The sequence below is a fragment of the Engystomops pustulosus genome, chromosome 8 (genome assembly GCF_040894005.1).
Source record: "Engystomops pustulosus chromosome 8, aEngPut4.maternal, whole genome shotgun sequence".
Taxonomy (NCBI): Eukaryota; Metazoa; Chordata; class Amphibia; order Anura; family Leptodactylidae; genus Engystomops; species Engystomops pustulosus.
The window spans coordinates 122,487,993-122,513,112 of record NC_092418.1 but is presented as its reverse complement, the minus strand read 5'-3'; the positions used below and the strand labels follow the sequence as shown (position 1 = coordinate 122,513,112).

At 48.0% G+C, this 25,120-nt stretch overlaps 1 protein-coding gene across 2 annotated transcripts in view; it reads right to left on the bottom strand.

Annotated features, from left to right (window-relative positions):
* LOC140075965 (uncharacterized) overlaps window positions 1-25,120 on the bottom strand; it is a 222,265-nt gene that overhangs the window by 32,985 nt on the left and 164,160 nt on the right. Inside the window, exons 8-9 of one of the 2 annotated variants that reach the window (XM_072122422.1) lie at window positions 22,387-22,521; window positions 19,321-21,933 (exon numbers count right to left, since the gene is read on the bottom strand). In XM_072122422.1, the coding sequence (XP_071978523.1) occupies window positions 19,448-21,933; window positions 22,387-22,521 (2,621 nt within the window). In that variant the 3' untranslated portion in view covers window positions 19,321-19,447. Of the gene's footprint in view, window positions 1-19,320; window positions 21,934-22,386; window positions 22,522-25,120 lie in introns of those variants that run through there. The other variant, XM_072122424.1, reaches the window with a different exon arrangement.

Here is a 25,120-nt window from a genome sequence, read left to right as displayed (position 1 = left end):
ACGATGACCCCCGCCGCACTGAACACCCGCTCTGATGCCAGACTACTGGCCAGGCAGGACAGCTTCTCTACTGCAAACTCTGCAAGTTGCGGCCACGCATCAAGTTTGACTGCACAGTAGTCCATGGGATGCTCTACCGGAGGTGGTAAAGTGCTGTCGAAGTAGGCCACCACCTGCTGGTGCAGGATCTGCTCCATGTCCTGCTGCTGCTGCTTGTGGCGGCTACCCTCCTCACTAGGCGGGTGAAGGAAGCTGCTCATTAAGGAATCCATACTTAAGCTGCTGCTGATGGAACTGCTACTGCTCCTACCCCCCCCCCCCCAGCTCCCCACAGCAGCCGTGGCAGTAGTACGCGAGCAATGAATGCCAGGAATATAGGTAGCGGTCAACTGTGTGCTCAGTATTTCTCTATAGTATGCCAGTTGTTCCTCCCTCTCAGCAGCTGGAAAAAAGTCACCCATTTTTGATCGGTAGCGAGGTTCCAAGAGGGTGGAGAGCCAAAAGTCATCCCTATGGCGGATGTTGACTATTCGGCTGTCACTATGCTAAGCAGCATGCTGCGGGCCATCTGCGCAAGTGACTCTGAGGGACTCCCAGCCTCCATCTCCACTGTATAGTGCCACGGTGCTTCTGGGTCATCTGCCTCGTCTTCTACCTCCTCCGGATGCTGCTGCTCCTCCTCTCCTGTCACCTGAGTGGGAAAACCACTGATATCACCAGACTCTGCTTGTGCTCCAATGTCCTCCTCCAGTTCAACCCCCACCGGACTCATGTGACCATGAGATGTAGTCTCCACTTCTCCAGTGCCCTGACCAGACAGATTTTGCAGCATGAGTTCCAGGACATGAAGCAGTGGAATGACGTTATTCATCCCGCAGTCCTGGCGACTGACAAATAACGTGGCCTCTTCAAAGGGTCTGAGCAAATGGCAGGTGTTACGCATGAGCTGCCAGTGGCTGACATCAAAGTTACACTGGAGAGCAGGGGCGGACTGGCCATTGAACCCACCGGGGGAAATCCCGCTGGGCCGACTGGCTTGGGGCTGCTGTGGGGCCGGTTTGGTACTCGTGGGGCCGGTCTAAAAAAAATAAACAATGAACTCACCTTTCCGACGCTCCAACAAAGCTCCGCTGATCCAGTCAGAATATGACGTTGGCAAGCTGCTGAAGTCACAATCTGTGTGACGCCAGCGCTCACGGAGCTGTCACCGACGGATGGACTGGATCAGCGGAGCTTTGTTGGAGCGTCGGAAAGGTTCATTGTTTATATTTTTATGTGCTGGGAAGGAGAATAGCTGTATACAGGGAGGAGGGGGGGGGGGGGCAGGCTGGCTATGTACTGTGGGGGTGGGGACCATCTGGCCATATACTGTGGGGGACTGGCTACATACTGTGGGGGGGGGGGCTAGCCATATACTGGGGAGAGGCAGGCTGGCTGTAACTGTGGGGGGAGATGGCTGGCCATATACTGGAGGCTGTCTATACACTCGGGGGGGCTGATTATATACTCTGGGGGAGCTGGCTGGCTATATACAGGGGACTGGCTGGCGTGTTATATGGCATAGTAGAAGTAGTAATAGTAGTTATATTCTTGTACATAGGGAGCAGTATTATAGTAGTTATATTCTTGTACATAGGGGGCAGTATTATAGTAGTTATATTCCTGTACATAGGGAGCAGTATTATAGTAGTTATATTCCTGTACATAGGGGGCAGTATTATAGTAGTTATATTCTTGTACATAGGGGCAGTATTATAGTAGTTATATTCTTGTACATAGGGGGCAGTATTATAGTAGTTATATTCCTGTACATAGGGGGCAGTATTATAGTAGTTATATTCTTGTACATAGGGGGCAGTATTATAGTAGTTATATTCCTGTACATAGGGGGCAGTATTATAGTAGTTATATTCTTGAACATATGGGCAGTATTATAGTAGTTATATTCTTGCACATAGGGGGCAGTATTATAGTAGTTATATTCTTGTACTAGGGGGCAATATTATAGTAGTTATATTCCTGTACATAGGGGTAGTATTTTAGTAGTTATATTCCTGTACATAGGGGGCAGTATTATAGTAGTTATATTCCTGAACATAGGGGGCAGTATTATAGTAGTTATATCCTTGTACATTGGGGGCAGTATTATAGTAGTTATATCCCTGTACATAGGGGGCAGTATTATAGTAGTTATATTCTTGTACATAGGGGGCAGTATTATAGTAGTTATATTCTTGAACATATGGGCAGTATTAAAGTAGTTATATTCTTGCACATAGGGGCAGTATTATAGTAGTTATATTCTTGTACATAGGGGGCAGTATTATAGTAGTTATATTCTTGTACATAGGGGGCAGTAGTATAGTAGTTATATTCTTGTACATAGGGGGCAGTATTATAGCAGTTAAATTCTTGTACATAGGGGGCAGTATTATAGTAGTTATATTCTTGTACATAGGGGGCAGTAGTATAGTAGTTATATTCTTGTACATAGGGGACAGTATTATAGTAGTTATATTCCTGTACATAGGGGGCAGTATTATAGTAGTGATATTCTTGTACATAGGGGGCAGTATTATAGCAGTTAAATTCTTGTACATAGGGGGCAGTATTATAGTAGTTATATTCTTGTACATAGGGGGCAGTAGTATAGTAGTTATATTCTTGTACATAGGGGACAGTATTATAGTAGTTATATTCCTGTACATAGGGGGCAGTATTATAGTAGTTATATTCTTGGACATAGGGGGCAGTATTATAGTAGTTATATTCTTGTACATAGGGGCAGTATTATAGTAGTTATATTCTTGTACATAGGGGACAGTATTATAGTAGTTATATTCTTGTACATTGGGGGCAGTAATATAGTAGTTTTATTCTTGTACATAGGGGCAGTATTATAGTAGTTATATTCTTGTACATAGGGGACAGTATTATAGTAGTTATATTCTTGTACATAGGGGGCAGTATTATAGTAGTTATATTCTTGTACATAGGGGACAGTATTATAGTAGTTATATTCCTGTACATAGGGGGCAGTATTATAGTAGTTATATTCTTGTACATAGGGGGCAGTATTATAGTAGTTATATTCTTGTACATAGGGAGCAGTATTATAGTAGTTATATTCTTGTACATAGGGGGCAGTATTATAGTAGTTATATTCTTGTACATAGGGGGCAGTATTATAGTAGTTATATTCCTGTACATAGGGGGCAGGATTACAGTACTTATATTCTTGTACATAGGAGCAGTATTATAGTAGTTATATTCCTGTACATAGGGGGAAGTATTATAGTAGTTATATTCTTGTACATAGGGGGCAGTATTATAGTAGTTATATTCTTGTACATAGGGGGCAGTATTATAGTCATTATATTCTTATACATAGGGGGCAGTATTATAGTAACTCTATTCCCGTACCTAATGGGCAGTATTATAGTAGCTATATTCTTATTTTGCCGAGAAGGTATTGTAGTAGTTATATATATATATATGTATTGTGGAAGATTTGGCCCAGTAGAGACCGTGGTAGCGGGGTGCTGTGATGCAGTTCACGACAGTGACACCAAGGTATAGTCCAAAACAGGTCTCGCCTGCGTTTATTGCAGCAAAATAAAACAGCCTTTACATTGAGGCATTAAAAAAACAAAAATGCTACCCGTCAGGGTGCTAACTATACAAATAGTCCACTAACTCACCACTATACAAAAACCACTTGGCTGCTCCAGGCACAGAGGTCAGGGCTGTGCGCTCTCCAGCCTCCTTCCAGAGAGAGACCACCCTCTCAGCTCTGCTCAGCCACTTTATGCACACTTAGTCTGCACCCATCACCTGTGTCCAAGGTGCTGGACAACACAACCTCAGCACTAAGGCCTTGCATAATAGCAAAACCTAGGGGAAACATATCGCCCATCCACAGTTAACCCCTTCAGTGTCTCACATACCCTCCCCCTCTGTTTGACCCTGTGGGGGCGAACACTTTTGGCCATCAAACAGTGGGTACGAGACAGGGCATCAGCATTCCCATGTAGTTTCCCTGCTCTGTGTTCTACCGTGAACTTAAAATTTTGTAACATTAGGAACCACCTTGTGACCCTGGCGTTCCTCTCTTTGGCCTGACTCATCCAGGTGAGGGGAGAGTGATCGGTCACCAGTGTAAACTGTTGCCCTATTAGATATTATCTCAGGGATTCCAAAGCCCATTTGATCGCCAAGCACTCCCTCTCAACTATACTATAGTTCTTCTCAGGAGGTGTGAGCTTGCGGCTCAGGAATGTCACGGGATGTTCCTCACCCTCCATTACTTGGGACAGGACAGCCCCTAAGCCCACGTCAGAAGCGTCAGTCTGCACAATAAAGGTCTTGGTGAAGTTAGGGGTGATCAGTACCGGTCCCTCGCACAAAACCATTTTAAGTCGCTGAAACGCCCCCTCAGCCTCTTCACTCCACTTTACCATTACCGACCTGCTACCCTTGGTCAGGTCAGTCAGGGGTGCCGCTATTGTCGCAAAATCGGGGATAAATCGGCGATAATAGCCCACTATGCCTAGGAAAGCCCTCACTTGCTTCTTGCTCATAGGTCACTGCTGTATCGCCTCCACTTTATTTACTTGGGGTTTGATGACACCTCGCCCAATACGGTACCCCAGGTAACGGGCCTCTTCCAGACCCAATGCACATTTTTGGGGGTTCGCTGTCAACCCTGCTGCCCTCATGGAGTCTACCACTGCTTGTACCTTGGCTAGATGACTCTCCCAGTCGTTACTATAGACTATGATGTCATCCAAGTAGGCCGAGGCATATCTCCGGTGAGGTTTTAGCACGAGATCCATTAACCTCTGGAATGTGGCGGGAGCCCCATATTGCCCAAAGGGGAGTACCACATACTGAAATAGCCCATCAGGAGTAACAAAAGCCGTCTTCTCTTTAGCCCTGTCAGTGAGGGGTACCTGCCAATACCCTTTCGTCATTAAAAGGGTGGAGAAGAACCTAGCCTGTCCAAGTCGTTCTATCAACTCGTCAACTCTGGGCATAGGATAAGAATCAAATTTGGATACCTCGTTCAACTTCCTAAAGTCATTACAGAACCGTAGGGATCCATCAGGCTTGGGCATCAACACAATCGGACTCGACCAGTCACTTTTAGACTCCTCGATAACCCCCAGGTCTAACATCTGCCTGACTTCTTCAGATATGGCTTGGTGGCGCGCTTCAGGGACCCAGTAGGGTTTTTGGTGTACCCGGATGTGGGGTTCGGTTATGATGTCATGCTTGATGACTGAAGTACGACCCGGTAACTTAGAGAACACATCCACGTTTCGGAGCACAAACTCCTTCGCTTCCTGAATCTGGGCCCTGGAGAGGGACTCCGAGATCCGTACTTCAGGCACCTTGGCATCGGGTACACCTACCTCCGGTGTCACCTTCTTGGGGACAGACGCTTTTCCTACTCCCACGGCTATCAGGGACTCTCTTTCCCTCCATGGCTTTAGGAGGTTCACGTGGTATATCTGTTCGGGTTTCCTCCTCCCCGGCTGATATACCTTGTAGTTAACCTCCCCCATTTTCTCCATGACCTCATATGGACCTTGCCATTTTACCAAGAACTTACTCTCTACGGTGGGCACCAGAACTAGCACTCTGTCGCCTGCGTTAAAGGTCCTGAGTCTGGCTGATCTATTATAGACCCTAGACTGGGCCTCTTGTGCCCTTGTCATGTGCTCCTTTACAAGGGGCATTACCGCCGCTATGCGGTCCTGCATAAGGCCCACGTGGGGAACGGCCATATAACAGCTCAAAGGGTGAGAAACCCGTGGAGGACTGGGGAACTTCACGTATGGCAAACATCAAATAAGGCAACAAACAATCCCAGTCCTTCCCATCTTTGCTGACCATCCTCTTTAGCTTCCCCTTCAAGGTCTTGTTAAACCTCTCGACCAGGCCATCTGTCTAAGGATGATATACAGAGGTGCGGAGCTGTTTAACCTGCAATAATTTACACATCTCCTTCATTACTCTAGACATGAATGGGGTTCCCTGGTCTGTCAAGATTTCCTTGGGGAGGCCTGTGCGGGAGAATACCTGGAACAGCTCCCTAGCAATGTTTTTGGAGGAGGTGTTCCTTAACGGGATTGCCTCTGGATACCGCGTAGCGTAGTCCAGGATAACCAGGATGTACTGGTGCCCCCTTGTGGACTTGACTATGGGGCCAACCAAATCCATTGCCATCCGCTCAAACTGCACCTCTATGATTGGTAACGGTACCAGAGGACTCCTGAAGTGGGACACCGGGGCAGTAAGTTGGCACTCAGGGCAGGAGCTACAATACCGGTTTACCTCCTCCCACACCCCGGGCCAGAAAAATCTCTGCAGGATCCTCTCTTGGGTCTTCTCAGCACCTAAGTGCCCTCCCAGCACATGTTTATGTGCCAAATCTAGCACCAGCCTACGGTGAGATTGGGGTACTACAAGTTGCTCAACCTCCTCACCCCGTACCTGGTCAACCCTGTACAACAGTTCCCCAACAATCACCATTCGGGGGTATATTTTGTCAGCCCCTGGTATTTGGAGTACCCCATTTATCACTTTAACATTCTCCCGTGCTTTAAATAAGGTTTGGTCCTGTAGCTGTGCAGCCCCAAAATTTTCACGGGAAATCTCAAGGTTCGGCATGTCAGCTACCTCCTCGTGGCCCTCGACCTCACCAGCTAGGACCTCTAGGGGAGAGAATTCATCACATGGGGTCACCCCTACTGCTGGTGTGGGTACATTGGCCTCAAAGGGTTCAGGGGCCAAGGCCGGACATACCTGATGTCCATTATCTGCAACAGCACCTGAGGTGGGTCTTCGTCTCCAGAGGTCCCAAAACACTGGTAAGTCTCTGCCGATAATAGCCTCATGAAACAGGGTCCCCACCACCCCCACTTCATGGGAAATAGTACCACAAGGAGTATGTAGGTTGATGACAGCAGTGGGATATTCGCGAGTGTCCCCATGTATACACAACACTCCCACTTTCCGCCCACTGTACAGTCCCGGATCAACCAAAGTTCCCCGCACCAGGGTGACCAGACTCCCTGAGTCTAGCAAGGCTTCCACCGTGTGAGCCCCGATTGTGACCATACACACTTGGGGTTCTGCATCCGTGACCGACTCGGCTGCCAGAACCGGCCGGGCAAACAGTGACACTGCCGGGTCTGGTTGCAGTCCATTGGCTCCACTGACAGTAGACAGTTGGCAGCAATATGGCCCATTTCATAGCATCGCCAGCACTGGATACGGCTATGACCTTTGTCACGAGCCTCACTGGGTTTCTGTGTATCCACGCCCCCCAATGAACCCCCTCCCAACCTGACCTGTCTCCCCTTTTCCCCAGTAGCAGTCTTACCCGATGGTTTGGTGACCCTGTCACTGGCACTGCTTCGTGTGGAAGAGGTAAGTAGAAGATCCTCCATAGCCCGATATCTCTCTACTAGGGACACAAGTTCCTCAGCATGTGTGGGACCGGCCTGTCCAACCCATCGATGGAGCCTAGAGGGCAGACAACGGGTGAACTTGTCAAGAACCAATCTCTCTACCATCTGTGCTGGGGTGCAGTCCTCTGGTTGTAGCCACTTCCGGACAAGATAGATCAGGTCATGCATTTGGGAGCGTGGGGGTAGTTTTTCTGAGTATGCCCACTGGTGGACCCGGTTGGAACGAACTTGAACGGTGACCCCAAGACGAGCCAGAATCTCCGCCTTTAGCTGGGGGTACTCACGGGCCTCCGTTTCGCTCAGGTCGTAGTAAGCCTTCTGCGATTCGCCTGTCAGGAACGGTGCCAGGACATCTGCCCACTGTTCAGCTGGTAACTCCTCTCGCTCAGCTACTCGCTTGAACACAGTGAGATACGCCTCCACGTCGTCAGTCGCCGTCATCTTTTGTAAGGCCTTCTGCACTGCAGCCCGTGCGGAATGCTGGACAACCGGGTACCCTTGCAAACTAGTATGGGACCCCTCAGAAGTCGTCGCTTGCGGTGCTGCCATAATGCCAGAAAACTTTTCCATCATCAGCTGGAACATGGCTCGGGACTCTTCCTGCTGCTGGCAGGACCGCTCCTCCTGTTGCTGAAACATGGCTTGCTGCTGGCGGAACCGCTCCTCCTGTTGCTGAAACATGGCTTGCTGCTTGCGGGACCTCTCCTCCTGGCGGGACCTCTCTTCCTGCTGCTGGAGCATGGCTTGCTGCAGCTGTCGATTAGCCTGAGACTCTTCCTGCTGCTGCCGATTAGCCTGGGACTCTTCCTGCTGCTGCAGCTGCCGATTAGCCTGGGACTCTTCCTGCTGCTGCTGCCGATTAGCTCTGGCCTCCTCTTGCAGGTTTTTAATAAAGTCCTCCATCTTGGCTTTATCCTCCAATTTGTCTGCTGCTTTCAACCAGGCCATGCAATGTTGCAGGATGTAGCGAGCCTTTCAGGTGTGTGTCTTTTGAACTGCCCGCAATCCGAAGCACCATATGTGGAGGATTTGGCCCAGTAGAGACCGTGGTAGCGGGGTGCTGTGATGCAGTTCAAGACAGTGACACCAAGGTATAGTCCAAAACAGGTCTCACCTGCGTTTATTGCAGCAAAATAAAACAGCCTGTACATTCAAGCATTAAATAAACAAAAATCCTACCCGTCAGGGTGCTAACTATACAAGTAGTCCACTAACTCACCACTATGCAAAAACCACTTGGCTGCTCCAGGCACAGAGGTCAGGGCTGTGTGCTCTCCAGCCTCCTTCCAGAGAGAGACCACCCTCTCAGCTCTGCTCAGCAGCTTTATGCAGGCTGATTAGTCTGCACCCATCACCTGTGTCCAAGGTGCTGGACAACACAACCTCAGCACTAAGGCCTTGCATAATAGCAAAACCTAGGGGAAACATACCGCCCATCCACAGTTAACCCCTTCAGTGTCTCACAGTATATAAAAAGAAGCTTTATCCCTGTATACGTTTCCTTTTCTGCGCTGTATGTGTTAATTTGGACCATCTATAAACAGTTTGTGTGGAGTTTAGGAACTTCACCCACATTGCATGACCACGCCTACTTGTTTTGACCCCACCCACAAAAATGGGGCCACTTTTATAGTTTTTTCCAGGGCCACTTTAAATTCCCAGTCCGCCCCTGCTGGGGAGTACTCCGTTCCGCTTGCATCATCAAAAAATCATTAATGGCTTTTCTCTGTTCATACAGGCGGTCTAACATATGGAGGCTGGAATTCCAACGGGTGGAAACATCGCATATCAGACGATGTTGGGGGAGGCCGCTCTGACGCTGCAACTCGAGGAGGGCGTGCTTGGCTTTGGAAGAATGGCTGAAGTGCGTGCACAGTGTCCTGGCCATTTTTAGAATGTCTTTCAGATGGGTGGAAGACTTGAGGAATCTGTTGACAACCAGATTGAACACGTGCGCCATGCAGGGCGCATGGACCATCCCTCCTCGGTGCAGTGCGGACACCATGTTCCTCCCATTGTCTGTCACCATGGTTCCGATTTTTAGTTGTCTCAGAGAAAGCCACACATTGATTTCTTCTTGCATGACGCGGAGCAGTTCCTCCCCTGTGTGACATCGTTCGCCCAGGCAAACCAGGTGTAGAACTGCGTGACACCGCTGTGCCCTGCACATGTGGTATGATGGAGCAGCACTTGTGGAGGCTGAGGTGGTGGTGGAGAAGGAGGAGGCGGACACTGGCGCAGGAGCAGCAGTTTGACAACGTGGAGGAGAAAGCGCCGTCTCTTGTGGAAGTTGTTGGTGTGGTTGGGCGGGAAGCACATTCACCCAGTGGGCTGTAAAGGACATGTACTGGCCCTGACCATAGTTACAGCTCCACACGTCCGCGCTGCCGTGCACCTTGGAAGAAACTCATAAGCTCAAGGACTGGCCCACCTTCTGTTGTACATATTGGTGAAGGGCTGGCACTGCCTTTTTGGAAAAAAAATTGCGGCTTGGAACTCTCCACCTCGGTTCGGCACAAGCGATTAGTTCTCTGAAGGGTGCAGAGTCCACGACTTGGAAAGGGAGAGACTGCAGTACCAACAACTTGGACAAGAGCACAGTCAGCTTCTGCACCTTAGGATGGCTGGACGCATAAAGTTGTCTATTTGTAATCGCCTCTTTCAACGTCTGCTGGTGCCATGCATAGCGAGGAGCAGGAGCATCTGGACCGGGAGATGATGTCAAAGACAAACAGCTCCCTTCGGCATGTGTGCCACTAGGTGCTGCTGCTGTTGCTGTGACACCCGTTTCTCCCAGGCCATTGGATGGTGACGCTGCATGTGTTGACGCAGGGCCATGGTGCCAACGCTTGCTCCCTGGCCACACTTCACTTTCTGCACGCAGATTCGACATATACCCACGCTCGGCTCCTCTGGTGTCTTAACAAAAAACTGCCACACCGCGCGAGGTGGTAATTTTACCGCCAACACTCTGCACTGAGCGACTACTACCGATGCTGCCTCGCTGAGCCCCTGTACCACTGCTTACTTGGAAGCGGGGTTTGTACCCCAAGGCCGTTTGGCTCACACGCTCACACTGCTGACTCACGGCCACAGTAGCGATTTGCTGCCTGCTCCGCTGCCTGACACGCAAGCTGACATTCTTCGCCCGACGATGATGAATCCCTTGCTACACCCGGCTCCCAAGTGTGATCGGCTACATCAATTTGTGTTTCCCTGTCACTGCTACTCTCCTCACCGGTGTCAGTATGCACAGCCTGACTACTGCAGGAAGCAGAGGATGTTTGCCCCACCTCTTCACTGCCAAGCAGCTGCTGACTGTCCTCGCTGAATAGTGGTGCTGAGCCCAGACCACCTAGTAGCTCTCTGGCTGCGGGAAATGAACAGGACAGAGTCTGGTTGAGGACAGGTGAGGGCTGCTGACCTGCTCCGGGGCCATGCCAACAAATTGTTGTATCAGAGGAACCCACGGACTCTTGGCTGGGGTTGTCAGATGTTATATTTGAGGAATTGTTGATCAACACACTGCCGCTAGATGACAACGGCAGTTCTTCCTCACAGAGTCACCCCTGCTGCGACGTCCCCTTACTGTGCTGCCACCTCTGCCTGCTCCACCTGCCACCTTTCTGTCTGACATATTGGTTTATAAACTACGTGGATTTGACACTTATTTGTTGCTCTGAACTTTAGCAACAATTGGAATTTGCTATATATAGATACCCCACAATGCACAACCTGGGAGAGAAGCAGAAATCACTGTATAAACTAGGTGGATGTGACACGTATTTCTTGCTCTCAACTTTAGCAACAAAAAAATATTGTAGTTTGCGTTATGCAGATGCCCCACAACGCACACCGTGACAGTGGTCCACAAATCACTACAGCAGCAGTGTGGGTATGAAACAGATTTCTTCCTATTGGATTCAGTAACTAAAAAGAACTGCTGTTTGGGGTATACAGATCCCCCAAACGCACACCCTGGGATTGGAACAGAAATCGCTACAGCACAGTACACTAACAGCAGCTGGACGCTACGGGCATTACGGGCTACGGTCTGGCATTAACCCCTTAAGGACGCAGCCATTTTGTAGCTTAAGGCTCAGCCCGATTTTTTGGATTCTGACTTGCGTCTCTTTATATGGTTATAACTTTTGAACACTGTTACTTATCAAAGTGATTCTGAGATTGTTTTTTCCCCACATGTTGTACTTCATTTTAGTGGTAAATTTTGGCTGATAAGTTTTGCGTTTATTTACAAAAAAAAAGAAAATATGATAAATTTTTTGAAAAATTTGCCATTTTCGAAATTCTAAATCATTGCGTTTTCAGGCAGATAGATTTACCACCTAAATAAGTTGCTGAATAACATTTCCCATTTGTCTACTTTACATTTTCATAATTTTTGAAATGTTTGGATAATTTATTTTGATGTCACGCGGCTTACAAATAGAATATCGCTTTTCCGGATTTTCAGGATTGACTATTTTGGGGATAAATACAGTTTTGAATGAAATTTTACATATTTAGCATCAAAACCGCCTATATAATCAACCCATTTTCAAATCTGCACCCCTCAAACTATCAGAAACAGCTTTTACGAAGATTGTTAACCCCTTGAGATCTTCATAGTAATTGAATCAAAATGGCGGTGAAATTTAGAATGGTCATATTGTTCCCTTATACGTTCATTTAGCACTAAAATTTACACATTTCCAAAATGTAAAAAGAGAAAACCCACCATACAATTTGTTCTGCAATTTCTCCTGAGTACAAAGACCCACCACATGTGGCTGTGACTTGTGTTATGGGGGCACAGCGAGGTGCAGAAGGGAATGAGGGCGCTGCAGCTGCCAGGATTTTAGTTTCCTCATTGACCCCTTTTGAAGGCTATAAAATTTTCGCTTTTTCGTTATTGGGGCCATGTGATGCCATTTTTTTTGCGGGACGAGATGCTTTTTCCAGTGTTACCATTTTGGGGTTGGTATCACCTATTGTTGAAAATTTAGGAACTTTTTTTGAGGGCAGGAGTAGAAAAGCATCAATTCTGTACTGGATTTTTTACTTTTTTTTTTTTTGGTGTTCACCGTATAGACTAATAATCATGTTATCTTTATTCTATGGGTTGATACGATTACGGGGATACCAGACATGAATATATTTTCTTACGTTTTACTAAATTTGTCAAACAAAACCCTAATGTGGGGAAAAATCTATCATTTATGTATTGCCGTCTTCCAAGTGGCATAACATTGTTACTTTTTTGGCTACGGAGCTGGTTGATGGCTTGTTTTTTGCGGGACATGTTGTACTTTGCACCAGTATCATGTCTGAGTACATATGGTTTTTTGATCGCATTTTATAGCATTTTTTGTGGGATTGAAAAGGTAAAAATCATAATTTTTGGAAGGTTTATAGCAGTTTTTTTTTACGGCGTTTATCGTGGGGGTTCAATAATGATTTACTTTTATTCTACGGGTTGTTACGGACGCGGTGATACTATATATGTGGGGTTTGTGTTATGATTTAGACTTTTTTTTGAGTTATATGTCTCTTTATATGTTTTGGGGGTTTGGGGCATTTTTAGTGATTTATGACTTTATTTTTTTATTGAATAACTTTTTTTTTTTACCTTTTTCACTTTTATACCATGGCACATGAAGAAGCAATCATCTGATTGCTTCTTCATGATAATATTCTGCAATACTCATGTATTGCAGAATATTATCAGTGTCAGCCTATGCACTTGCATAGGCTGGCACTGTGCCAGTAAGATGACGTCACAGACGCCATCTTACTGGCAATTCTTGCTGGTAACTCTGGGGTCCAGATCGGACCCCAGAGTTACCATAGCAACGATCGGCGCCCCCCGAAAACGGTTCGGGGGGGCCGATTGTGGGGGAAAGATCCCCCAGATACCTGTTAGATGCCGCGGACGCGCTGACCGCGGCATTTAACGGGTTAAGCACCCGCGATCGGAGACAACTCCGATCGCGGGTGCTACACTGGGGTGCCGGCTATTAGTTACAGCCGGCACCCCGTGTCTCCCGATGCCGGTTCGGCTCTGATCCAGAGCCGAGCCGGCATCAGCTCAGCGTCCGATATATTGGACGCTGAGCGTTAAGGGGTTAATGATGGCTGATACTTCCGCCATGAAAGTAGTTAGGCACTCATGGGTTAGTCTAGCCGTACCCACTTGTAAGAAGATGGAGTCCAGAATTCTACGGGCTATGCCTATCATTCTCTCCCAAGCTCCACCCACATGAGAGGAATGTGGCGGATTGAAAGTCCTAGTGCAGCCCTGTTCACTTAGGTATCTGTTGACAGTATCGAGGTTCGTAGGAATCTGTAACTCTTTGGCTGCTCCCACAAAGTTGGTGCCTCTGTCAGAGCGAATGTGTTTCACAGGTCCCCTAATGGCAATAAAGCGTATAAGAGCATTTATGAAGCTTGAGGTGTCTATGGATTCAATTACCTCTATGTGCACGGCTCGGACAGACATACAGGTGAAAAAGACTGCCCAGCGCTTACTGTTTTCTTGACCTCCTCCGGTTTGTTGGGTAACTACAAACCATGGACCAAATACATAAAGCCCAACATTAGTGAAAGCAGGGTCTGTACTCAGTCTGGTAGATTGGCCATCTTCTGCGTCGGCTTTCGTTGTAAATATATCTCAAGACTACCTTGCTGTCTGTGTAAAACACTGCATCTTTGATCTCCAAATGCATCTCTGTTGTGATCATCTCAGCTAGCTCAACTGCTTATACTGCAGCACAAAGTTCTAGTCTCGGTATAGTGTGCTCAGGGAATGGTGCAAGTTTTGCTTTGCCCATGACGAATCCTATATTACATTGTCCTTTAATGTCTACCATTTTAAGATAAGCCACAGCAGCGATGGCTTTGATAGAAGCATCAGAAAACACATAAAGTCTTTGTAGCTGAACTTCTGTAGATGGCACAGGGGCATATGAGCGTGCAACATGTAGATGAGAGAGACTTGTTAGAGAGTTCTTCCACTCTACCCACAGGTCTTTCTTTTCTTTGGGAAGTTGTTCATCCCAGTCAGAGGCATCATGAATCAAATCTCTAAGTATTGCTTTACCTTGGATGGTAACAGGAGCTGCAAACCCTAAAGGATCATACAAGCTCTTTATAGCAGATAGAACTCCTCTCCGAGTAAAGGGTTTCTCTTCCTCGCTGACTTGGAAGGTAAAGGTGTCAGACTTTAAGTCCCAGAGCAATCCAAGACTACGTTGCATGGGAAGAGTGTCAGTACTTAAGTCCTTTAAATCATTGCTGTAATCATGAGAAGGAAATGCTTCCATTAATTTTTTGCTGTTGGAGGCAATTTTATGGAGTCTCAAGTTTGAATTAGCAAGCATTTCTTGAGCTCTCTTAAGAAGACTGATTGCAGACTCATCTGTAGGTAACGATTTCAAACAGTCATCCACATAAAAGTCCTTTTTGACAAACTGAGTAACGTCTGAACCATATTCTCTCACCCTCCCTGGCTGTATGTTTAAGTCCATATATAGCCACCGATGGGGAAGGGCTGTTACCATGCGATACTCGATGGGTTCTTCCAAGGAATTGTTGTCTTTGAACCAAAAGAACCTTAGGAAATTTTGGTGTTCCTCTTTAAAGGAAACCTACCACTTGAAGTGGCAGGTTTCAGGTGGAAATACCGAGCACCAGCTCAGGGTGAGCTGGTGCCGGTGCTTATTTTTGTTAGTGTTTTAAACCGCGGTATCGCGGTTTAAAACACTTTTTAAACTTTATAGCCGGCGCAGGGAGGTATGCGCTCGGCGCTTATCATGCGCGCGGCTTTCCTTCACTTCCTATGTAGCCGCGCGCACAGTCGCGCGCATGGTAAGTGCCGAGCGCGTACCTCCCTGCGCTGGCTATAAAGTTTAAAAAGTGTTTTAAACCGCGATACCGCGGTTTAAAACACTAACAAAAATAAGCACCGGCACCAGCTCACCCTGAGCTGGTGCTCGGTATTTCCACCTGAAACCTGCCACTTCAAGTGGTAGGTTTCCTTTAACCAGAAAACAGTGGAACATTTGTTGGATGTCAGCCATAAATGCAACAGAGTCTTTGCGAAATCTGAGAAGCACTCCAAGGAGTCGGTTGTTAAGGTCGGGACCTGGCAGTAGGACATCATTTAAGGAAACACCCTCAAATTTGGCACTAGAGTCAAATACTACTCTTATCTGTCCTTGTTTCTTTGGGTGGTAGACTCCAAATATAGGTAGATACCAGCATTCCTCTGAGTCTTTTAAGGTTGGAGCTCTTATAAGATTCTGGAATCAGGATCGCTAAGTCCTATAGTTCTCAGGGCGATCATTGAACTTTACAAGTCCTTTGGTGACAAGCTCACGTTGAGCAAAGAACTTAGCAAAGTCTATTGTGGCTGGGTTTGTTGGCAGATGGTTGCCATGGTGAGAGTGTGGTGTGTAGCCATACCTGTCAGAAGTATCTCAGAAGTTTCACAGTGCCACACTGTCTGGGAGTGTAGAAACTTCCTGGATGCTGGGATGAAGCATGGGATCTCTGGTAAGCAGGGAAGTTGACTTGAGCCGTGTCATTCTCTTGCTTGCAGAACTGTGGTCTGAGGTCAGCTCCTTGACATAAAATACGATGTCTTGGACTTGACTCGCTGTTGGTAACCTTTGTTTCATGTGTAGTCTGAGGATTACACACAGGATGTTGAAGGGCATACTCTGAAGTACGTTCTAGCGAACCCTGGGGTTCCTGTTCTAGATCAGGCATGGTACTGTGTCTGCTGGGCTCGCTGTGAGAGAAAACTGCTGCCTCTAAGATTTCTGCTTCCGCCATGGCAGCTGCTGCTTCCTTTTCAATTGCCGGCTTCTCAAGTGTTGCTTTCAAGTGCGCCCTTTCTAAGTCCAGAGAAGCCTGTTCTTGTGCTCGTTGCCGTGCCCTCTCTGCTTCTAAGGAGGCTTATTGCCGTGCCCTCTCTGCTTCTAAGGAGGCTTGTTGCCGTGCCCTCTCTGCTTCTAAGGAGGCTTGTTGCCGTGCCCTCTCTGCTTCTAAGGAGGCTCGTTGCCGTGCCCTCTCTGCTTCTAAGGAGGCTCGTTGTCGTGCCCTCTCTGCTTCTAAGGAGGCTTGTTGTCGTGTCCTCTCTGCTTCTAAGGAGGCTTGTTGTCGTGTCCTCTCTGCTTCTAAGGAGGCATTTGCCGTGTCCTCTCTGCTTCTAAGGAGGCATTTGCCGTGCCCTCTCTGCTTCTAAGGAGGCTTGTTGTCGTGCCCTCTCTGCTTCTAAGGAGGCTTGTTGTCGTGTCCTCTCTGCTTCTAAGGAGGCTTGTTGTCGTGTCCTCTCTGCTTCTAAGGAGGCTTGTTGTCGTGTCCTCTCTGCTTCTATGGAGGCTTGTTGCCGTGTCCTCTCTGCTTCTAAGGAGGCTTGTTGTCGTGTCCTCTCTGCTTCTAAGGAGGCTTGTTGTCGTGTCCTCTCTGCTTCTAAGGAGGCATTTGCCGTGCCCTCTCTGCTTCTAAGGAGTCTTGTTGTCGTGTCCTCTCTGCTTCTAAGGAGGCTTGTTGTCGTGTCCTCTCTGCTTCTAAGGAGGCATTTGCCGTGCCCTCTCTGCTTCTAAGGAGGCTTGTTGTCGTGCCCTCTCTGCTTCTAAGGAGGCTTGTTGTCGTGTCCTCTCTGCTTCTAAGGAGGCTTGTTGTCGTGTCCTCTCTGCTTCTAAGGAGGCTTGTTGTCGTGTCCTCTCTGCTTCTATGGAGGCTTGTTGCCGTGTCCTCTCTGCTTCTAAGGAGGCTTGTTGTCGTGTCCTTCGTTGCTTCTAAGGAGGCTCGTTGTCGTGTCCTCTCTGCTTCTAAGGAGGCTCGTTGTCGTGTCCTCTCTGCTTCTAAGGAGGCTCGTTGCCGTGCCCTCTCTGCTTCTAAGGAGGCTCGTTGCCGTGCCCTCTCTGCTTCTAAGGAGGCTCGTTGTCGTGTCCTCTCTGCTTCTAAGGAGGCTCGTTGCCGTGTCCTCTCTGCTTCTAAGGAGGCTCGTTGTCGTGTCCTCTCTGCTTCTAAGGAGGCTTGTTGTCGTGTCCTCTCTGCTTCTAAGGAGGCTTGTTGTCGTGTCCTCTCTGCTTCTAAGGAGGCTTGTTGTCGTGTCCTCTCTGCTTCTAAGGAGGCTTGTTGTCGTGTCCTCTCTGCTTCTAAGGAGGCTTGTTGCCGTGTCCTCTCTGCTTCTAAGGAGGCTTGTTGTCGTGTCCTCTCTGCTTCTAAGGAGGCTTGTTGTCGTGTCCTCTCTGCTTCTAAGGAGGCTTGTTGTCGTGTCCTCTCTGCTTCTAAGGAGGCTTGTTGTCGTGTCCTCTCTGCTTCTATGGAGGCTTGTTGCCGTGTCCTCTCTGCTTCTAAGGAGGCTTGTTGTCGTGTCCTCTCTGCTTCTAAGGAGGCATTTGCCGTGCCCTCTCTGCTTCTAAGGAGGCTTGTTGTCGTGTCCTCTCTGCTTCTAAGGAGGCTCGTTGTCGTGTCCTCTCTGCTTCTAAGGAGGCTCATTGTCGTGTCCTCTCTGCTTCTAAGGAGGCTCGTTGCTGTGCCCTCTCTGCTTCTAAGGAGGCTCGTTGTCGTGTCCTCTCTGCTTCTAAGGAGGCTCGTTGCCGTGTCCTCTCTGCTTCTAAGGAGGCTTGTTGTCGTGTCCTCTCTGCTTCTAAGGAGGCTCGTTGTCGTGTCCTCTCTGCTTCTAAGGAGGCTCGTTGCTGTGCCCTCTCTGCTTCTAAGGAGGCTCGTTGTCGTGTCCTCTCTGCTTCTAAGGAGGCTTGTTGCCGTGTCCTCTCTGCTTCTAAGGAGGTTCGTTGCCGTGCGCTCTCTGCTTCTAAGGAGGCTCGTTGTCGTGTCCTCTCTGCTTCTAAGGAGGCTCGTTGTCGTGTCCTCTCTGCTTCTAAGGCGGCTTGTTGTCGTGTCCTCTCTGCTTCTAAGGAGGCTTGTTGTCGTGTCCTCTCTGCTTCTAAGGAGGCTCGTTGCCGTGTCCTCTCTGCTTCTAAGGAGGCTCGTTGCCGTGCCCTCTCTGCTTCTAAGGAGGCTTGTTGCCGTGTCCTCTCTGCTTCTAAGGAGGCTTGTTGCCATGCCCTCTCTGCTTCTAAGGAGGCTTGTTGTAATTTCAACTGCATCTCTTGTTCAGCAAAGGTAGCCTGTGTCCTTACTGATTCTGCTTTTGCGCGGGTGATGGCGGCTGTATTGGTTGCGGTAGAAGCTTTTGAGGAACTTGCCCGTGATCTTGTCTTGATAGAAGACGCTTGGCTTTGTGACATGCTTTGACCGTTTAGAGATTGCTGTGTTGCCTGTTTGCAGGTGGCTGCGTAGACAGCAGCAGACCTCTGTGTAGTCTAAATCTTTCCCGCTTGTTTCCAGCAGCCGTTTAACTGTCCTGCCCCCACTTCACGTACCCCCGAGGTCTATGCGGAGCTCGACAGGTAAACGCCTTCCTACAGTTCCACAAATGAGACTGGGTGAAAGTCCGTAGCTTTATTAAACTGAAGTGTTATACTAACGAGTCGCGCACCTGTGTCACATCAAATTTGTGAAGACTGACAGCAAGCAGAGATCTAGGAAACTGAGAAATTGATACAGAAAGTATATTGGAAAAGGGTAAAACTTTTCCTCACACAAACAATATCAATTATTTGCGGAAAGTGGACGACCCCTTTAATTTCCTGACTTTTGGTCCTGTATATATAGTAGCAGTATGGACGCCGGGCAGGACATTGCTGGGAATACTCGCGTCTTGTCCTGTAAGACAGATCCATAGAATAGTTTGGATCCCGGTGTAGAACCCAGTGAGTTATACTTTCCTCTCTCTTGCTGTAGGGAATGATTGGACGCGTCCTCCGCCTTTTATTTCATGTGCAGTTTATTGTTTAATACATTTTTATCATTTTTGTTATCATTTATAATAAAACGGCTTCTCCGCTGCAAATCAAGTAAAAACATTTACCACATCCCGAACACGAAACTGGTTTCTATTTTGTGTGAATTCTCTGATGCTTATTAAGATCTAATTTCTTTGTAAAGTATTTGCCACATTCTGAACATGAATATGGTTTCTCTCTTGTGTGAATTCTCTCATGTACCACAAGTGCTGATTGCTGAATAAAACATTTGCCACATTCTGAGCATGAATATGGCTTCTCCCCTGTGTGGGTTCTCTGATGTTTAATGAGATCTGAGGTTGTAGAAAAGCTTTTTCCACATTCTAAACACAAATATGGTTTCTCTCCTGTGTGAATTCTCTTATGTTTATTCAGACGTGTTTTCTCCAAAAAGCTTTTTCCACATTCTGAACACGAATATGGCTTCTCTCCTGTGTGGGTTTTTTTATGTCGTTTAAGTGCTGCATTAACCGCAAAGCATTTGCCACATTCTGAACATGAAAATGGCTTCTCCCCTGTGTGAATTCTCTCGTGTATATTAAGCTGCGATTTCTCCAAAAAACTTTTTCCACATTTTATACATGAAAATGGTTTCTCCCCTGTGTGACTTCTTTTATGTCGTGTAAGCGCTGCATTAACCACAAAGCATTTGCCACATTCTGAACATGAAAATGGCTTCTCCCCTGTGTGAATTCTCTCGTGTATATTAAGCTGCGATTTCTCCAAAAAACTTTTTCCACATTTTATACATGAAAATGGTTTCTCCCCTGTGTGACTTCTTTTATGTCGTGTAAGCGCTATGTTACCCACAAAACTTTTTCCACATTCTGAACATGAAAATGGCTTCTCCCCTGTGTGACCTCTACAATGTATAATAAGTTCTGCTTTCTTAATAAAACCTTTGCCACATTCGGAACATGAAAATGGTTTCTCCCCTGTGTGAATTTTCTCATGTGCATTAAGGTGCGATTTCTGAAAAAAACTTTTTCCACATTCTGAACATGAAAATGGCTTCTCCCCTGTGTGAATTTTCTCATGTGCATTAAGGTGCGATTTCTGAAAAAAACTTTTTCCACATTCTGAACATGAAAATGGCTTCTCCCCTGTGTGGCCTCTACGATGTATAATAAGATTATGTTTGTTAGTAAAACATTTGTCACATTCTGAGCATGAATATGGCTTCTCCCCTGTGTGAGTTCTTATATGTTGTGTAAGTGCTAAATTACCCGCAAAACATTTTCCACATTCGGAACATGAAAATGTCTTATCCCCTGTGTGAATTCTCTCATGTAGATTAAGGTGCGATTTCTCAAAAAAACATTCTCCACATTCGGAACATGAAAATGGCTTCTCCCCTGTGTGACCTCTACAATGTATAATAAGACTATTTTTGTTAGTAAAACATTTGCCACATTCTGAACACGAATATGGTTTCTCCCCTGTGTGGCTTCTACAATGTACAACTAGACCTGATCTTTTTATAAAACTTTTGCCACATTCTGAACATGGAAACGGCTTCTCCCCTGTGTGACTTCTACAATGTATAATAAGACTATTTTTGTTAGTAAAACTTTTTCCACATTCCGAACATGAATACGGCTTCTCCCCTGTGTGGCTTCTACAATGTATAATAAGACTATTTTTGTTAGTAAAGCTTTTTCCACATTCTGAACATGAATATGGCTTCTCCCCTGTGTGGCTTCTTTTATGTTGTGTAAGCGCTAAATTACCCGCAAAACATTCTCCACATTCTGAACATGAATACGGCTTCTCCCCTGTGTGACCTCTACAATGTATAATAAGACTATTTTTGTTAGTAAAACTTTTTCCACATTCTGAACATGGAAACGGCTTCTCCCCTGTGTGACTTCTACGATGTACAATAAGTTCTGTTTTCGTAATAAAACTTTTGCCACATTCTGAACATGAATACGGTTTCTCCCCTGTGTGGCTTCTACAATGTATAATAAGACTATTTTTGTTAGTAAAACTTTTGCCACATTCTGAACATGAATACGGCTTCTCCCCTGTGTGACTTCTTTTATGTCGTGTAAGCGCTCTATTATCCGCAAAACCTTCTCCACATTCGGAACATGAAAATGGCTTCTCCCCTGTGTGGCTTCTACAATGTATAATAAGACTACGTTTGTTAGTAAAACATTTGCCACATTCTGAACACGAATATGGTTTCTCCCCTGTGTGGCTTCTACAATGTACAACTAGAACTGATCTTTTTATAAAACATTTTCCACATTCTGAACATGAATATGGTTTCTCCCCTGTGTGGCTTCTACAATGTATAATAAGACTACTTTTGGTAGTAAAACATTTACCACATTCTGAACATGAATGTGGCTTCTCCTTTGTTGCAGCTCTTGGATGTTCTTCTTCTCTTTGTGATATATCAGAACTGATTCCCGGTGTGATCGGCTCAGATGATTGGTTATTGCTGTGAAGAGCGGAGGGTAAATCCAGGCTCCTGTCACGCTCTTTGTCTGAATCTTCTGTGATATCACAATCATCCGTTTTCATTTCTAAAGATATCGGATGTTCCTCTGAGCCGCGGGTTATGTCATCTGTTACACAACAAAACATTGGGGTGGTTAGGACAACCTATGTTATGTTATATCATCTGCTGAGAGCAAAAGGGTCAGGGGTAACGGAATTGTTTAACCCACAAAAGCAAAGACTGGTCAATAATTAACCCAAGCAGCAGAAATGCACCCCTGTACCCCCTGCACCCTCTGCACTCCTGCACCCTCCGCACCCCTGTACATCTAAACCCTTGTACTCCTGTCCTCATTCATTCCTGCACCCTAGCACCTTACACCCCTTCATCTCTGCTCCCTTCGTCCACGCGCTGTTTTCCATAGTCGTTACACAGGATAGTATCAGGCTCATCAAGACACAACACTGACACTGATCAGGTGCTTGGATATATTTTGAGGAACTGGATAAAGACAGAAATAAGGGAAACAGAGGGGAATCAGTTCTAGAAAGTAATGACTGATAAGTCCATCAGTTCTCACCATTCTGGGGGTCCCCGGCCCCAGCGACATGTCCTCCTTCCCAGGCTCCCTCCTCCTCCGCCTCCTCTTCTTCCTCCACCTTGGGGATCACCTTCTCCTCAGTGTCACTTCCATCCATGTTAGAAGATTCTGCTCCTGGGAAGTGAATATGGACGTCATCATCCCATGTAATAACTTATCTCTACCATCTTATCCATCTGGTCAGAAGATTTCATGTAATTAATAAGGTACGAGAGTGAGAGGAGATGGTACAAGGGGAAACACTGCGGTGAGAGTCGTTATTCCATCAGATTTCTACAAACTTGAAATATTTCTATATATTTTCTATTCCTTGTAAAGAATAAGAATTACAATAAGCAAAGTCCTGGATAACAAAATATAGATGTCATCTGTTCTCTCTCCATTCTCAGCCTAAGAGCCTCCAGGAAGATCGTCCTCCAATAAGTTCTCCTCATGCGAGTCCTGCTTGGGTCTCTTATACCCCCTTAGTGGTCTGCCGCCTCTTGGAGATGTTCCCCCCTAATGCTGAAAGCTCTTCCCCCCATGTAAATGAAGGCTGGTGCTGCTAAAGAGAGAGAGAGGAGCAGAGAGAGAGAGAGGAGCAGAGAGAGAGAGAGAGGGGAGCAGAGAGAGAGAGAGAGTGAGAGTAGGAGAGAGAGAGGAGCAGGGAGAGAGAGAGTAGGAGAGAGAGAGGAACAGAGAGAGGGAGAGAGGCGGTAGAGAAGCAGAGAGAGAGAGGCGGGAGAGGAGCAGAGAGAGAGGAGTGTGGGAGAGGAACAGAGAGAGAGAGGCGGTAGGGGAGCAGAGAGGCGGGAGGGGAGCAGAGAGAGAGAGAGGCGGGAGAGGAGCAGAGAGAGAGAGAGGCGGGAGAGTAGCAGAGAGAGAGGGGCGCGGGAGAGGAGCAGAGAGAGAGGGGCGCGGGAGAGGAGCAGAGAGAGAGAGGCAGGAGAGGAGCAGAGAGAAAGAGGCGGGACAGAAGCAGAGAGAAAGAGGCGGGACAGAAGCAGAGAGAGAGGCAGGAGAGGAGCAGAGAGAGAGGTGGGAGAGGAGCAGAGAGAGAAAGGCGCGGGAGAGGAGCAGAGAGAGGCGCAGGGGAGGAGCAGAGAGAGGCGCAGGGGAGGAGCAGAGAGAGAGAGGCGCAGGAGAGGAGCAGAGAGAGAGAGGCGCGGGAGAGGCGAAGAGAGAGTGGAGTGGGAGAGGAGCAGAGAGAGAGAGGAGCAGAGAGAAAGAGGGGCAGAGAGAGAGAGGAGCATAGAGAGAGAGGAGCATAGAGAGAGAGGAGCATAGAGAGAGAAGCAGAGAGAGAGGCGGGATGGGAGCAGAGAGAGAGAGGCGAGATGGGAGCAGAGAGAGAGAGGCGAGATGGGAGCAGAGAGAGAGATGTGGGAGAGGAGCAGAAAGAGAGAGGCGGGAGAGGAGCAGAGAGAGGCGGGAGAGGAGCAGAGAGAGGCGGGAGAGGAGCAGAGAGAGAGGCGGGAGAGAAGCAGAGAGAGGAGCAGAGAGAGAAGCGGGAGAGGAGCAGAGAGAGAGAGGGGCGGGAGAGGAGCAGAGAGAAAACGAGTGGCTGGAGAGGAGCAGAGAGAGAGAGAGCAAGAGAGGAGAGAGAGGAGCAGAAAGAGAGAGAGGCAGGAGAGAGAGGCGGGAGAGGAGCAGAGAGAGAGGCGGGAGAGGAGCAGAGAGAGAGGCGGGAGAGGAGCAGAGAGAGAGAGGCGGGAGAGGAACAGAGAGAGAGAGGCGGGAGAGGAACAGGGAGAGGCGGGAGAGGAACAGGGAGAGGCGGGAGAGGAACAGGGAGAGGCAGGAGAGGAACAGGGAGAGGCGGGAGAGAAGAAGAGAGAGGGGCGCGGGAGAGGAGCAGAGAGAGAGGGGCACGGGAGAGGAGCAGAGAGAGGCAGGATGGGAGCAGAGAGAGAGGCGGGATGGGACCAGAGAGAGAGGTGGGATAGGAGCAAAGAGAGAGAGAGGCGGGATGGGAGCAGAGAGAGAGAGAGAGGCGGGATGGGAGCAAAGAGAGAGAGGCGGGAGAGGAGCAGAGAGAGAGAAAGGTGGGAGAGGAGCAGAGAGAGAGAGAAAGGTGGGAGAGGAGCAGAGAGAGAGAAAGGTGGGAGAGGAATAGAGAGAGAGAGAGGTGGGAGAGGAGCAGAGAGAGAGAGAGGTGGGAGAGGAGCAGAGAGAGAGAGAGGTGGGAGAGGAGCAGAGAGAGAGGTGGGAGAGGAGCAGAGAGGTGGGAGAGGAGTAGAGAGAGGGAGAGGCTGGAGAGGAGCAGAGAGAGGGAGAGGCGGGAGAGGAGCAGAGAGAGAGGCGCGGGAGAGGAGCAGAGAAAGGCGCAGGGGAGGAGCAGAGAGAGAGAGGCGCAGGAGAGGAGCAGAGAGAGAGAGGCGCGGGAGATGCGAAGAGAGAGTGGAGTGGGAGAGGAACAGAGAGAGAGAGGCGGGAGGGGAGAAGAGAGACGGGAGGGGAGCAGAGAGAGAGAGAGGCGGGAGAGGAGCAGAGAGAGAGAGAGAGGCGGGAGAGTAGCAGAGAGAGAGGGGCGCGGGAGAGGAGCAGAGAGAGAGGGCGCGGGAGAGGAGCAGAGAGAGAGGGCGCGGGAGAGGAGCAGAGAGAGAGGGGCGCGGGATAGGAGCAGAGAGAGAGGGGCGCGGGAGAGGAGCAGAGAGAGAGAGGCAGGAGAGGAGCAGAGAGAAAGAGGCGGGACAGAAGCAGAGAGAAAGAGGCGGGACAGAAGCAGAGAGAG